Source organism: Schistocerca americana, chromosome 2, assembly GCF_021461395.2.
Source record: "Schistocerca americana isolate TAMUIC-IGC-003095 chromosome 2, iqSchAmer2.1, whole genome shotgun sequence".
NCBI classification, from domain to species: Eukaryota; Metazoa; Arthropoda; class Insecta; order Orthoptera; family Acrididae; genus Schistocerca; species Schistocerca americana.
Genome location: NC_060120.1, coordinates 836,154,323 through 836,171,047, shown reverse-complemented (window position 1 = coordinate 836,171,047; position 16,725 = coordinate 836,154,323). Strand labels below are relative to the sequence as shown.

At 42.1% G+C, this 16,725-nt stretch overlaps 1 protein-coding gene across 1 annotated transcript in view; it reads left to right on the top strand.

The window, feature by feature from the left end:
- Positions 1–16,051, top strand: part of LOC124595554 (BRCA2-interacting transcriptional repressor EMSY-like) — a 324,488-nt gene extending 308,437 nt beyond the window's left edge. Inside the window, exons 18-19 of the mRNA XM_047134334.1 lie at positions 15,389–15,506; positions 15,601–16,051. Coding sequence (XP_046990290.1) covers positions 15,389–15,506; positions 15,601–15,665 — 183 coding nt within the window. The 3' untranslated portion in view covers positions 15,666–16,051. The remainder of the gene's footprint in view (positions 1–15,388; positions 15,507–15,600) is intronic.
- The last annotated feature ends 674 nt before the right edge of the window (positions 16,052–16,725 follow it).

The following is a 16,725-nucleotide window of genomic DNA, read 5'->3' as shown; positions in this document are numbered from 1 at the left end:
TGGTCCATTCGGCATGTTATTGGGCCCATCTGTACTGTGCTGCATGGTGTCATGATTGCAAAGATGGACTTCACCATGGATGTCGAGAGTGAAGTTGCGCACAGTTTGAGTCATAACACATTGTTCTGTGGCTGCACAAAAAGCATTATTCAACATGGTGGCATTGCCGTCAGGGTTCCTCCAAGCCATAATTCGTAGGTAGTGGTCATCCACTGCAGTAGTAGCCCTTGGGCGGTATGAGCAAGGCATGTCCTCAACAGTTCCTGTCTCTCTTTATCTCCGAACAACATTGCTTTGGTCCACTCCGAGATGGCTGGACACTTCCCTTGTTGAGAGCCCTTCCTGGCACAAAGTAACAATACGGACGCGATTGAACCGCAGTATTGAGCATCTAGGCGTGGTTGAACTACAGCAACACGAGCCGTGTACCTCCTTCCTGGTGGAATGACTGGAACTGAACTCCGTCTAATAGGTGCTGCTCATGCATGGTTGTTTACATCTTTGGGTGGGTTTAGTGACATGTGTGAACAGTCAGAGGCACTGTGCCTGTGATACAATATACACAGTGAACGTCTATCTTCAGGAGTTCTGGGAACCCGGGTGATGCAAAACTTTTTTTGATGTGTGTATCTTTTGTACTCTTTCTGTCTTGTTGTGCAGCCATGGAGTCATTTGTCCAAAGAACTGCCTCATTCCCCCTATACCCTTCCTGCATTCTTCCTTACTCCCACCCCACTTCCATTAACTCAGGCAACTACTTTCAGTAATCGAGTGTCAATAAGTAATACTGCTGTGGCCATTGTAGTATGTGTTTGAGTGTCTGTGTGGTTGTGTGTGTGAATGTGTGTACTATTGCTTCAATCTGATTAGGTGAGGATGGGGAAGGAAACTGGCCATGCCCTTTCAAAGGAACCATCCTGGCATTTGTCTGAAACAATTTAGGGAAATCACGGAAAACCTAAATCAGGATGGCTGGAGGCAGGTTTGGACCCTCATCCTCCTGAATGCGAGTCCAGTGTGCTAACCACTGCTCCACCTCACTCATTAAAAGGTAGTGTGAATGCTGTTTTCCGATACATGTTTCTATGCTCCAAACTTCAATCTGCTTTGGGTTAGCGGTTGCCTTTGCTTTATTTGGGTCCTGTTGCCAGGGCACCAACATCTGCAGATGCAGATTTTTTACTTCTTTACTGCAGCCTTGATCCTTGTGCTGAAATCTTTGGCAATTTCAACTTACTATGAAGAAATACAACATACTACTACTTTTAGGAAATGCTGGTATTGCTTGTCAGTGTACAACCACTTACTGTTTTTCATCAAGCAACAGGGAAACATCATTCACATTTAGAGCTCAAAATCATACATTCAGTTCTGACATTACGTAAATCACCTTTTTGACAGATCTCTGGTCTTATTTTGTCTTGCCATAACATCGTACTGCATTTTCATGGTCCATTTCTTAACCTGTGGCATAACATTCTATTCAAAGTCTGAACACCGATACACAGACTACGCAAACCCCAAATGGGTAGCACATCTCGTGGAAAAACTGTGATTGCTCTCCTATCTTGAAAACATATGGTACCCATCTGTACAAATGTACTTATAAAACAAAAGACAAAATCTCACAAACAGCTTTCTATTCTTAACTAATAAACTGTTATAAGGTTTCAACTATTGCAACAATCATTTGTCGGGTAGGTAGACATAGAGCTACATGTCAGTCTGCCAGAGTGATATGTTACACCAATGCCACATTCTGGAACATCCTTGGTTCCAGTAACCATCTTTTCACCAACCAACAGGTGGTCTGCAGTGCCGAGGTGGACACTGTGGTATAATGCCTTGCCAGCATATAGCGGCAAGTGGATGCATGTGGCAAGGAGCCCTCTTGCATGGGCTCATGCTGTACACTCTTTTGCACTTGAAAGAATTTGACCGTGCTGCTGTACCTGAACTAGTTAATTTTTCACAGTCCAACTTGGACACATTCTGTTAGTCTTTGGGCCACACTATGTTAGGGAGTCCTTTTGCAAAGTTTTTTCCTCACTGGGGCTGAAACTACTAGTATATTCCTGTAGGTGTAAAATGGGTAGGGGCGTGATACGCTTGAGGTAGCATAAAACATGTGTCTATCATGGGCAAAATTATGAATGTTACTGACATGGAGGTTACCGACATGATTATGATTAGTCTGCACTGATGTTTGTTTGATGGTATTACACGAGGTCTGATCAGAAAATTCCAGAACTTTGTCCACAAAATTTTTCTACACTTACCTTTTACATATTGTGCATGGTCTCCTTTGAAATACTCTGCTTCACAATTGATACACCACTCCCAAGATCATGTCCACTTCTGGCTATTGGTATTTTTTTTTCTTTTATCTTATCTATCATTGCAAATCTTCATTCTTTCAATGGGGTTTTCAGCTTTGGAGGTAAAAATAAGTCCACAGGGGCCAGATCTGAAAAGGACAGAGGATGAGGCAGCACAGTGATTTTTGTTTTTGTGCAATAGTCATGCACCAGCAGGGATGAATTGTGGTGCCACATTTTTCTCGCATTTTCTCACAGGCATTGCATCATGTCCCAACAGCACCATTAAATAACAGTGTGGGCTTGTGGCACAAATTCATGATGAACTAGTCCTTCAGAGTCAAAGAAAACTGTGACATTTGATATGACCTGAGAAGCTCTTTTTGGTTTTGGAGAACCCTTCCCAACCCATTGTGAAGATTGAACCTTGGTCTCAACACCATAACCGTAGACCCACTTCTCATCACCAATTATGATCCTCTTAAGGGGCATCTTGCTCTCATTTGCGCAATCCAGAAGCTCTTCACAGATTATGAGCCAAGGTCTTCCCAGTCTTATCTCATGAGCTGTGGGATGAATTTTGCAGCAACACGATGCATTCAAAGATGTTGTGTCACGATTTCATGACATGACCCAGCTGAAATGTTACATTCTTCTGCAATCCCATTGTCAGTCAGTCTTTGGTTGGCATGCACAGTTTCATTGACATTCCTGATGTGAGCGTCATTGGTACACCTCGAAGGGCATCCTGAAGAAGGTTCATTTAACTTCCATCCTCGAATTTTTAAACAATGTGAACCAGACATAACACCGAGTATGGCTTAAGCACTCATCACTGTGCACTGCCTGCATTATTTGGTGTGTTTCTGTAAAGGTTTTCTTGAGTATCACAGAAAATTTAAAACAGACACATGGTTCCTCTAGTTCTGCCATCTAAAAATTCAGAAACTGTGCAACACAACGTTCTACGCAACACAACACTTGAACAGTAACTAACAGACATACAACATACAGATTATGAGCCAAGGTCTTCCCAGTCTTATCTCATGAGCTGTGGGATGAATTTTGCAGCAACACGATGCATTCAAAGATGTTGTGTCACGATTTCATGACATGACCCAGCTGAAATGTTACATTCTTCTGCAATCCTATTGTCAGTCAGTCTTTGGTTGGCATGCACAGTTTCATTGACATTCCTGATGTGAGCGTCATTGGTACACCTCGAAGGGCATCCTGAAGAAGGTTCATTTAACTTCCATCCTCGAATTTTTAAACAATGTGAACCAGACATAACACCGTGTATGGCTTAAGCACTCATCACTGTGCACTGCCTGCATTATTTGGTGAGTCTCTGTAAAGGTTTTCTTGAGTATCACAGAAAATTTAAAGCAGACACATGGTTCCTCTAGTTCTGCCATCTAAAAATTCAGAAACTGTGCAACACAACGTTCTACGCAACACAACACTTGAACAGTAACTAACAGACATACAACAATGGAACTGTTGGCTCTTACACATTAAACACAGGCATGTGCAGGGACACCAACTGCATTTTTCTCCAACACACAATTGGCACAAAATTACAAAAGTCCTGAAATTTTCTGAACAGACCTGGTATTTGCCCAAATAGTTGCTCCATTGAAATCCGACCATTCTGAGTATATAGCATTTGACTCGAGACGGCAAGAAGGGTCTAGTCCAGGGTAGTGATCAGGTAGATTAGATTCTCTCCAGGAAGAATTTCGAAGGGAAAATTGCATTGGTAGAGTAAGGAATTGATTGTGGGTGACTACATGGTCCTGGTGATGATGGCATGTAGCTGGAAAGAGGGACTGAACATGTCACAAAGGGTGCCATTGATCATTATTATTCTTTGTCGTTGTGGCTCTAATCATTGTGTTTGACTGAACCAACCTTGGTCCTAGCATTCAAATGACAATTACTATTGTGCCACTGAATATAGCCTATGTGAGACTACCTTTTTAAAGTATTTGTTGTCATTATTCTGCATACCCCAACCCTCCTCCCCCTATGTAATCACTTCCCAATGACACTCATATGTGGATTTCTCATTTGAAAACAGACAGAGTTCACATGACCCTGGGACTTCCTATGCCAGCTTTTTAGGACATAATGTGATTTGCTTGGCCAAACACTACAACTATTTTGAATTGCAGAGTTACGCGTACAACTTCCAGCAAGTAGTACATCACACCCCTTCAACTTTTTTGTTGAGGTTTGTGGAGACAACATATAATTACAGAACATATTTATTGTGTATGTTTGCTGCACACAAGGCTAAACAGAACTGTGACAAAGCTCATACTGTAAACAATAACTAAAGAAGTAAATACTCAAGCATAAGAATATCTCACAGGAGCTGTTGTGAGTGCCAAAGAAAGTATATGGTGGTAGTAATTCAAATCTTAACATGACCCCTCACTTTTTGCACCAATGACATAAATAAATAACAAAATCTTAATTTTAGGATTTTAGATTAAAAAACCAAGTCCTTAAACACATTTTTCATGTGTAGATTCAAGAGGAAGTTTCACCAATACATCTATCACCAAGTCTTCTGTTAACTGATATTTTGGTTTCTGTGTGTACTCTCAAAGAGCCTATTGTATAAATGAGATTTTATGCGGATATCTTTGTAGGAAAACTGGATTGCATGCTAGATTTTCACCAGACTGAATATCATTGAACAGGAAGATTTTTGACAACTGTCTCAATTCCAGTTCTTTAATTAATTTTGACAGGTGAATATCTACCTTTGTTGCTTTGGTAAGGCTTATGTATTTAACTTCTGTTGATAAAAGGATGATGGCTCTCTGCTTGTGTGAACAACTTGAGGTCACCAGTCTAGAAAACATGAAGCCATAATCTGTGTTTGATGCCATATCATTTCTTGAATTCTCCATCATCATTTTGAAAACTGAACATCTCCCTCTTATTCATGATATTTGTCAGTTTCTTAACCATTGTTCCTTTGGGATATACCAGCATTCACTTAGCAGCTTACTAATGAACAATATTGTGATGTTATTGTATTGGCTTAACCTGACTGTGTTTGAGTGCAGCTTGCTTCCAGTTCATAACTGAGTTCTTACTGGCTTGCATGCAATCATTCTCAGTCAATTTAACACTTCTATAATAACGTCACTTTGACGTAGCATAATTTTGTTATCTGACTTATTCAGCAGACTGCCCCCACTCTTCATGATATTAAATCTCAAAGACTGATTTGTTCATCCTGTTTGGGTCTGCTGAAGTAATAATAACATTGACCACATAAATAAGTAAGAAGAATTTTTCTCAAATGTTCACATAAACACACACTTGTGCATTTGTTAGTTGCAATCCTATTGATTTTGGAGTTGTATTCTTCGTGCCATGGCTGGCCTGCCATGAAAAATCCATAAATGTTTGTCTCTGTTCACAAGCTTTAGCATCAGGTTTCAACATTTGAAGCATATCACTCGCCTTGTTGACTATTTAGTTGTCTTCCTCAACATGTGTAATCATTTGTAAGGTTTTAATCAGTAAGTGCAGCTGCTCCATGAAAGGTTCTGTACCAGTCTCATCATTAGGAAGTACCATGGTTATGTTTAACTGTGAGACATATTTGACAGACAGAGCCATGAGTGTTAATGACTCAGTCCTTGCAACCACATCAAACATCCCATGAAATAAATTCCAGGCTGCTCACTGGATCCTCACGCAACTGTTCTTGTTTTCATCTGAAGTAGAACTATTGTACTTATTTCTTAGAATGGTTTTACAGTCAGTTACTTCATTATTTGCTGGCCAGCGAAATAATGTACCAGATATTTTTGACAAGTGACTTGATTTAATTGTATCTGGATTTGAACTACTCTTGATCCATTCATGCTCCATGTGAAGCAGCTATATATGCCATACTCAGTAATTTAATTTCTTTATTTCTGCACTTTTCAACTTAAGAATTTTAATTTTATCCAGTCAAAAAAATTTTACTTTTATGGTCACACAGTGTGAGCCCTTAAGCTTTGGGGATGTTGTGGATTTGCAGACATGACGTGTAATTACAAAACAATTTTGTTATCTAGGTTTATTATGCACAAATTTAATCATTGAGTGTTCATTCCTTTCGCACTCATGAATGAAACGTAGACCATCAACAAAGGAAGTGGCTTACAAAACACTCATTCCACCAGTACTTGAAACCTGCTCATCAGTACGGGTTCCATACCAGATAGGACTGATAGAGGAAACAGGTAAGATCCGAAGAAGAGCAGCACATTTTGTTACAGTTTCATTTAGTAAGTGCGAAAGCATCATGGAGATGCTCAGCCAACTCTAGTGGCAGGTGTTGCAAGAGAGACGTTCTGCATCATGGCATTACAGTTCTGAGAATGTACATTTCTAGAAGCATCAGCCAATATATAGCTTCCACCTATGTGTATCTTAAGAAAATACCATGAAGATAGAATTATAGAAATTTGAGCCCACACAGAGGCTTACCAGCAATCGTTCTTCACATGAACCGTATGCGACTGGATCAGAAAAAGGCGGAAGTGAGACTGGTACATAAGGTACCTTCCACCACATGCTGTAAGATGGCTTACGGAGTATAGATTTAGATAAAAAATCATTTGTAACAAAGATGCAGGTACTGTCAACCTCTGTTACAATCCTATATTTAGCCATAAAGTAATACACACATGCACACGTGAGCGCACAAATGCACGAACGTGCACACACACACACACACACACACACACACACACACACACACAGAGTGTAAACCATAATCATTCATGGCATACCATAGTGGTGTACAGGAAGTCGTGATGAACAATTTTAGGCAGGCAAGGCAGGAAAGCACCTCAACTTACAGTGTATGTGCATTGCATGAAATGTTCATATTCTCTTGCTCCCAATGTGCAAACTACTAGTCCCAGTGGAAAAATGAATGGGGTCTTTCTTGTAAGAAATTTAATATAGCTGAATTTTCCACTGTGATGTGTTGCTACTGGAGTCCATGATTTTTGAGTTTTTCAAGAAAAACATACAAAAGTTATGTTTAAATACATTCCAACCCACCCCTCCAAAATAAAACAATGAATACCAGAAAATGGGAATATGAGAAATAATTTGTTCACTCGCAAATTTTTGTATAGTGTTAGGAGGGAGTGTGCTTAGAAGTCACTTATATATATATTTCTCATTAATAAATTGAGAACTGCAGCCGGTAGATATAATGTGTCCCATTACACAAAAAAACACATAAAATTTCCTCCAAAAAAAAGTCATCTTCATTTTTTCTCTAGGATTAATAGTTTGCACATAGAGAGTGAGAGATTATGAAAATCTTATGTTATGCACTTACGTTGTAGCTTTGGTGGTTTTTGTAGGCCAGTGCAATGAACATTGCAAGTAGTGAACAATGACCTACAACATTGTAACCAGATAAATGGAAAACACCTACTTTGTATTACAAAGAAGCCAATGGGGATTATAGATCTTGGCAGGTGGAAGTTTATTCTCCTTTATATGCTTGTTTCCTGACACCAGTCAATACCAAATACATGTTAATTTTTCCACTGTCTTCTTCATTTTCTAGTATCATTATTATAATTTAATAATTCTTTTAACCTTGATCATGTTTTGATTTTCCATTCTACACTACTGCCCATTAAAATTGCTACACCATGAAGACGACGTGCTACAGACGCGAAATTTAACTGACAGGAAGAGGATGCTGTGATATGCAAATGATTAGCTTTTCAGAGCATTCACACAAGGTTTGCACCGGTGGTTACACCTACAACGTGCTGACATGAGGAATGTTTCCAACCAATTTCTCATACACAAACAGCAGTTGACCGGTGTAGCCTGGTGAAACGTTGTTGTGATGCCTCATGTAAGGAGGAGAAATGTGTACCATCACATTTCTGACTTTGATAAAGGTTGGATGGTAGCATATCGCGATTGCGGTTTATCGTATCACGACACTGTTGCTCGCGTTGGTCGAGATCCAATGAGTGTTAGCAGAATATGGAATCGGTGGGTTCAGGAGGGTAACACAGAACACTGTGCTGGATCCCAATGGCCTCGTATCACTAACAGTCGAGATGACAGGCATCTTATCCGCATGGCTGTAATGGATTGTGCAGCCATGTCTCGATCCCTGAGTCAACAGATGGGGACGTTTGCAAGACAACAACCATCTGCACGAACAGTTCGACAATGTTTGCAAGAGCATGGACTATCAGCTTGGAGATAATGGCTGTGGTTACCCTTGATGCTGCGTCACAGACAGGAGCGCCTGTGAAGGTGTACTCAATGATAAACCTGGGTGCATGAATGGCAAAATGTCATTTTTTTTTTTCCAGATGAATCCAGGTTCTGTTTACATCATGATGATGGTCGCATCCGTGTTTGGCGACATCATGGTGAATGCACATTGGAAGCGTGTATTCATCACCACCATAGTGGCGTATCACCCAGTGTGATGGTATGGGGTGCCATTGGTTACATGTCTCGGTCACCTCTTGTTCACATTGACGGCACTTTGAACAGTGGACATTACATTTCACATGTGTTATGACGCGTGGCTCTACCCTTCATTTGATCCCTGTGAAAACCTACATTTCAGCAGGATAATGAACAACCACATGTTGCAGGTCCTGTACGACCCTTTCTGGACACAGAAAATGTTCGACTGCTGCCCTGGCCAGCACATTCTCCAGATCTCTCACCAATTGAAAATGTCTGGTCAATGGTGGCCGAGCAACTGGCTCGTCACAATGTGCCAGTCACTACTGTTGATGAACCGTGGTATCGTGTTGAAGCTGCATGGGCAGCTGTACCTGTTCACACCATCCAAGCTCTGTTTGACTCAATGACTAGGCGTATCAAGGCCGTTATTACGGCCAGAAGTGGTTGTTCTGGGTACTGATTTCTCAGGGTCTATGCACCCAAATTGCGTGAAAATGTAATCACATGTCAGTTCTAGTATAATATATTTGTCCAATGAATGCCCGTTTATCATCTGCATTTCTTCTTGGTGTAGCAATTTTAATGGCCAGTAGTGTATTTTGATCCCACCTTCAATGTTTATGCTTCCTTCATATTTCCATCTTTGTCTATCTGTAAGTTATAGCTGTCTTTTGTTTATTAGACCTTTTTAGTGCCCTCTGTCAGTTTTAATTTCTAATGTTTTTGTATCTGTTACCTTCCACTATTTATTTCTTCCTTCTCCTACTCTGCAATGTCTTCACTGTCCCAGGGTCTTATTTCCTCATGTCTTATCAGCTACGCCGGCCGAAGTGGCCGTGCGGTTAAAGGCGCTGCAGTCTGGAACCGCTACGGTCGCAGGTTCGAATCCTGCCTCGGGCATGGATGTTTGTGATGTCCTTAGGTTAGTTAGGTTTAACTAGTTCTAAGTTCTAGGGGACTAATGACCTCAGCAGTTGAGTCCCATAGTGCTCAGAGCCATTTGAACCATTTTTTTCTTATCAGCTGAGTTGGAACTTTAACCATACTTGTCTCTGTGTCATCATCATTCTGATACAGATTTTCCATGCTTTCCAAAAATCACTTCAGTAGACTGTGATGATGATCTCTTCAAGGTCAGTGTGGTGACAATCCCTTCAAGGCTGCTACCAGTTCCTTTCCACTTCTCTGTCTGATACTAACTAGTAAGTCATCTGTAACGAAATTTATATGAATGAGAAGTTGAACCACATGGCTTCTTTTTTCATTTCTTGTTTCCTTAAATTGTTGTGTACTCTTTTTATCCCTCAGTCCTCTCCCTCATTTCACTTCTCCTCTATACCCTTTCCCTCTCTGACATTTCCGTTTTTTCAACAAATTTAAAGGCTCGTTCACTTCAGATATCTGTGACTCATTAATTCACTCAAAATGTTTACTGACTTCTTTCTACCATTAAGTAGTTTCTTACTGATTCTTATTTTTTGAGAGTTGCACTCTGCAGTAGGTGTAAAAAGTTTTGTAGATCAATTAATTAAACAATGGAAGCTCCAGGTAAGAATATCAACAATGTAGGAAGAGACAGATTGGTACTTACCATAAAGGAGACACGTCAAATTGCATACAGGCACAATTAAAAGTCACAGCCTTCATCAGGAAAAGAGACACACTAACCATTCACACACACAAGCAAGCACACCTCACATGCATGACCACCAACTCCAGCATCTCAGGTCAGAACGCAACTGCTTTGTGGGATGCAAGCACCAATCTGGAGGGATACGGAAAGGGAAAGGATAGTAGTGTATGGGTGGTGAGAGAGACAAACACTGTCTGGTGGAGTGTACAGGGACTAGAATGCCAACAGGTGCAGTGTCAGGAGGTTGTGGGACAGGGAGGTGGGGAAAAAAGGAGAGGAATGGGGAAAGATGGGTGGATTCTTTGTCAGAGGGCTACAAATAGCCAGGGTGGAAGACGAGAATGGGGAGCAGATGATAGTACAGAGGGGGTGGAAACTGTTTGCTGGAGGGTGTGGGACAGTATGTTACTATATGTTGAGTTTGAGATAATTATGGGAGTGGAGAATGTGTTGTAAGGATAGCTCCCATCTGTGCAGTTCAGAAAAGCTGGTGGTGGAGGGAAGGATCCAGATGGCTCGGGTAGTGAAGCAGCACATAGGAGGAAGCTATGTATTGGCTGATGCTTCTAGAAATGTACACTCTCGGAACCATAATAGTAGTCCATACCATGATGCAGAAAGCCTTTCTTGCATCATCTGCCACTGGAGTTGGCTGAGCATCTTCAAGATGCTTTTGCACTTACTAAATGAAACTGTAACAAAATGTGCTGCTCTTCTTTGGATCTTCTCTGTTTCCTCTATCAGTCCTATCTGGTATGGAACCCATACTGATGCACAGTTTTCAAGTATTGGTGGAATGAATGTTTTGTAAGCTGCTTCCTTTGTTGATGGCCTGCATTTCTTTCATGAGTATGAAAGGAATGGACACTCAATGATTAATTTAGTGCACAAGTGTGTTGTCTTCAGCTTCATGTTGTGCCACAGGGTGGTCTGCTACTTTGCTCTTGGCCATAGTTTGGCAGTGGCCATTCATCCTGGTGAACAGCTGGTTGGTAGTCATACCAATATAAATAGATGTACAATGATTGCAGCAGAGCTGGTGAATGACATGGCTGCTTTCACAGGTCGCCTGGCCTGTGATGGGATAGGCTAAACCCCTGACAGGACTAGGATAGGAAGTGGAGGGTGGATGGATTGGACAGGTTTTGCACCTGGCTCTTTCACAAGGATATGATCCTTGCGGTAAGTTGTGGAGGTTGGGTGGGTGACAGAAAACCACTTTAGGAGGGGTGGGAAATGTCTTTTGTAGGATGTCCCTCATTTCAGGGCCTAATGATAGGTAATTACCCTGAAATGAGGGACATCCTACTCAAGACACTACACCCCCCCCCCCCCCCCACAACCACCACCACCACCACCACCACCACCATCACCACCACCTAACGTGGTGTTCCGTCACCCACTCTACCTCCACAACGTCCTAGTCCATCCCTATGCCACTTCCAATCCCAACCCATTGCCACAAGGATCATATCCCTGTGGGAGACCAAGGTGCAAGACCTGCCCAATCCACCCAACCCGCACCACCTACTCCAGTCCAGTCACAGGCTTATTGTGCCCCATCAGGGACCAGACCAACTGTGACAGCAGCCATGTCATTTACCATCTCTGCCGGAATCATTGCACGGCTTTTTATATTGGTATGATTACCAACCAACTGGCCACCAGGATGAACGGCCATTGCTAAATTGTGGCCAAGAGCAAAGTAGACCAATGTGTCGCACAACATTCAGCTGAACACTGAAGACTTGATTTCATTGGCTGCTTCACTACCCAAGCCATCTGAATCCTTCCCTCCAACACCAGCTTTTCTGAATTGCACAGATGGGATTTATCCGTACAACACACTCTCCTCTCCCATAATTATCCTGGCGTCAACCTATGGTAACATACAGTCCCCACACACTCCACCCAACAGTTTACACCCCTCTCTCCTGTCATCTGTTCCTCATTCTCATCTCCCACCCTGTTTATTTGCAGCCCTCTGCCAATGCATCCACCCATCTTTCCCCATTCCTCTCCTTTTTTGTTCCTTTTTTCCCCACCTCCCTGCCTCACAACCTCCTGACACTGCGCCTCTTGGCATTCTAGTGCCTGCCAGCTCCACCAGATAGCATTCCTCTCTCTCCCCACCCACACACTACTATTTCTTCCCCTCCCTGTCCCTTCCAGATTGGTGCTCGCATCTCACGTGATACAGTAGAGCGTCGATTATCCAAACGTCGGCCAACCGAACGACCGCTTAACCGAACTGTGTACTCGCTCGCACCTGTTACTCTCCCACCCTACCATCCATCATACCCCTCACTCCCAAACCAAGTTTCCCACAGTAGTCGCCGCACTGGGCCACCACTGGCGGAACATCGCTTCTAATGGGGCCTTCACAAGGCGCTGCTGACAGGCCAAGCCGCCAGTCGCTGTGTTTCAACAATCAGCACACTTCTGTCGGCTTGGCACTGGCAGTAGAAGTAGCAGCAGTATCAAAGCTGTTCACAGCACAGCTCGTAAGCGTGTAAGCTTGCTTAGACAGACCTCAATAAAGGGTTTTTTTAAACGTTAATTTTGTATACTGTGTGTATTGTTCATGCAAAATGCATATGTAATATGAATATATTTTTGTTTAATAAACTGTGCCACATACTATATATTCCTACTGAAGTTGCCTTTGTATGTTACTTTGCAATACTAGAAGAGATGCCTGTTTTTATGAATAAATTTACTGTACAGTACTTCTTTTTGGCAAATAAACATGTACAGTTCAATTATCCGAACAAACCAGTTTTCCGAACACCCATGTCCCCCAATTACTTCGGATAATCGACATTCTACTGTAGTTGTATCCCAGCCTGAGATGCAGGCTTTGGCAGCCATGTATGTGTGAGGTGTGCTTGCTTGTGTGTGTGTGTGAATGGTGTGTGGCCGAAAGCTTTATATAAGTGTCTTTTAATCGTGCCTGTCTCAACACGACATGTTTTCTTCACAGTAAGTAGCAATCTGTCTTTTTCCTATATTGTGGATCTATATATATATAAAGTGTAGTAAAGAAGGGCACTAAAATGCATCCCGTAATAGCTATGAGCACTTTTTCATCTTCGCTAGTGTGGAACACATCTCTTCTACTTAACAAGTGCTCATAGGTCTTAAGGTATGCATTTTAGATCCCATGTTTACTAGACCTTTTTTCCTTATTTTAATCCTTACTGCTGCCTTCCAAAATATGGGAGGCAAATGGCTTGAAGTAGAAGAGATGTACACTCCTGGAAATGGAAAAAAGAACACATTGACACCGGTGTGTCAGACCCACCATACTTGCTCCGGACACTGCGAGAGGGCTGTACAAGCAATGATCACACGCACGGCACAGCGGACACACCAGGAACCGCGGTGTTGGTCGTCGAATGGCGCTAGCTGCGCAGCATTTGTGCACCGCCGCCGTCAGTGTCAGCCAGTTTGCCGTGGCATACGGAGCTCCATCGCAGTCTTTAACACTGGTAGCATGCCGCGACAGCGTGGACGTGAACCGTATGTGCAGTTGACGGACTTTGAGTGAGGGCGTATAGTGGGCATGCGGGAGGCCGGGTGGACGTACCGCCGAATTGCTCAACACGTGGGGCGTGAGGTCTCCACAGTACATCGATGTTGTCGCCAGTGGTCGGCGGAAGGTGCACGTGCCCGTCGACCTGGGACCGGACCGCAGCGACGCACGGATGCACGCCAAGACCGTAGGATCCTACGCAGTGCCATAGGGGACCGCACCGCCACTTCCCAGCAAATTAGGGACACTGTTGCTCCTGGGGTATCGGCGAGGACCATTCGCAACCGTCTCCATGAAGCTGGGCTACGGTCCCGCACACCGTTAGGCCGTCTTCCGCTCACGCCCCAATATCGTGCAGCCCACCTCCAGTGGTGTCGCGACAGGCGTGAATGGAGGGACGAATGGAGACGTGTCGTCTTCAGCGATGAGAGTCGCTTCTGCCTTGGTGCCAATGATGGTCGTATGCGTGTTTGGCGCCGTGCAGGTGAGCGCCACAATCAGGACTGCATACGACCGAGGCACACAGGGCCAACACCCGGCATCATGGTGTGGGGAGCGATCTCCTACACTGGCCGTACACCGCTGGTGATCGTCGAGGGGACACTGAATAGTGCACGGTACATCCAAACCGTCATCGAACCCATCGTTCTACCATTCCTAGACCGGCAAGGGAACTTGCTGTTCCAACAGGACAATGCACGTCCGCATGTATCCCGTGCCACCCAACGTGCTCTAGAAGGTGTAAGTCAACTACCCTGGCCAGCAAGATCTCCGGATCTGTCCCCCATTGAGCATGTTTGCGACTGGATGAACCGTCGTCTCACGTGGTCTGCACGTCCAGCACGAACGCTGGTCCAACTGAGGTGCCAGGTGGAAATGGCATGGCAAGCCGTTCCACAGGACTACATCCAGCATCTCTACGATCGTCTCCATGGGAGAATAGCAGCCTGCATTGGTGCGAAAGGTGGATATACACTGTACTAGTGCCGACATTGTGCATGCTCTGTTGCCTGTGTCTATGTGCCTGTGATTCTGTCAGTGTGATCATGTGATGTATCTGACCCCAGGAATGTGTCAATAAAGTTTCCCCTTCCTGGGACAATGAATTCACGGTGTTCTTATTTCAATTTCCAGGAGTGTATTTGATAATATCAAAAGTGAACAAGAGCTCATATCTCTTAACGCATACGGTTTATAGCCCATGTTTACCAGACTTTTTTTTCTTATTTTGGTGTAATGAACCTGTCCCTAAAATTTGTCAGGATTTTTTACTCTCTGTATATATTTCCATAATTTATAACTGTGTATATGATACTGTTGTTGAAGGATTTTATCATTCATTCATTCATTCATTCTGTCAAAATAATGAATATTATTAATCTCAGGATGTTAATGTATGTGCTGTGTGCTGTTTAGGGTGGATGTGCTTTCATCACAACAACACAGCACAGTCAGGATCATGATTTTCGAAGCTTCCTGCATGAGAACAGTTCAACGACTGTGGCATCTGTTTTTGTTGAACCAACGCATATGGGTACAGCAAGCTTTTATGAAATAGTTAATTCCTTTTTGTAATTATGTTTTTTAATGTATGTTTGAAGTTAACATGAATGTTTTACTGTTTGCAGATACTTCAGAAATGCATATTGAAGATTTTGCTTCCCAGAAAATCCAAGCACATGAAGTTGCTTGATTGTAAAAAGTTTGTATTTGTTAGATTTTGTATTAAAATGTCTCTCAATTTTATTATTAAATGTTTTATTTATCTTTTATATAAAAATAAAATAACTGTACTGAAGTGAGTATTGATTACTTGTGTATGTATGTAAGATCATTGGCAGTAATTATATTGATTTGTAAGCAAAAATCTCATGATAAACAAACAAAAAGTATGTAAGTATGTACCTTTGATAGCATACTATTGTGTTGGTCACCATACAAGCTGTGAGGCAAACCTTTTCTGTACTGGTACTTATGACATATAGTGTTCTGAAGAAATTTTAGGATACAAACATGGAAAATAACACTGCCATTTTTGCCATATGATGAAATTAACAATAAAGAAACATTGCTTTTTTATTTTTTCGTCATTCTACATTTTCGTTCTGAAGGGAACCATAAAACTGACTGTGAATATATTTTAATAGTACTCTATAAAAAGATCACCAAAACTTAGGAAAATGCATCACATTCTTCCATAAAATAACATAGTTGTCATTTTTCTGCCATGTCTTTAGGGCAAGTGGTGCAGCTTTCAACAATATGTGGTTGCTAGAACGTGACAGCTACATTTTATTTTGCATTATGTAAGTGTTTATTTACCATATGCTTATTTCAGGTTTTAATCAATTTCTGTATCTATGCAAAGTGGTTAAATTCCAAAAACAAGGAACAAAAGTTGACTGTTCTAACATATTCTTCAATAAAACGAGGGAAACTCATACCACGTACCTCAACTATTCACGTGTATTTCAAGTAGAATACCTCGATATGTATCAAGAGGACTATTAAATTAAATGGATAATAACTGAGTGCTTTCTAGTATCCTGAGGTTAAAATTTGTAGGGGCATAAACTCAAAAATAGATCGTCCAGATTGAATAAAGACTAAGGGAATGTTCCTTCCAAATTCTTCATAATATCTATATCACTGTGGCATTAAACAACAACTCGGTGATACACTATGAACTTGAATATGTATCTACTGCATCATCACTAATCGTCAGATCCAGGACAAAAGAACATACCCATCAA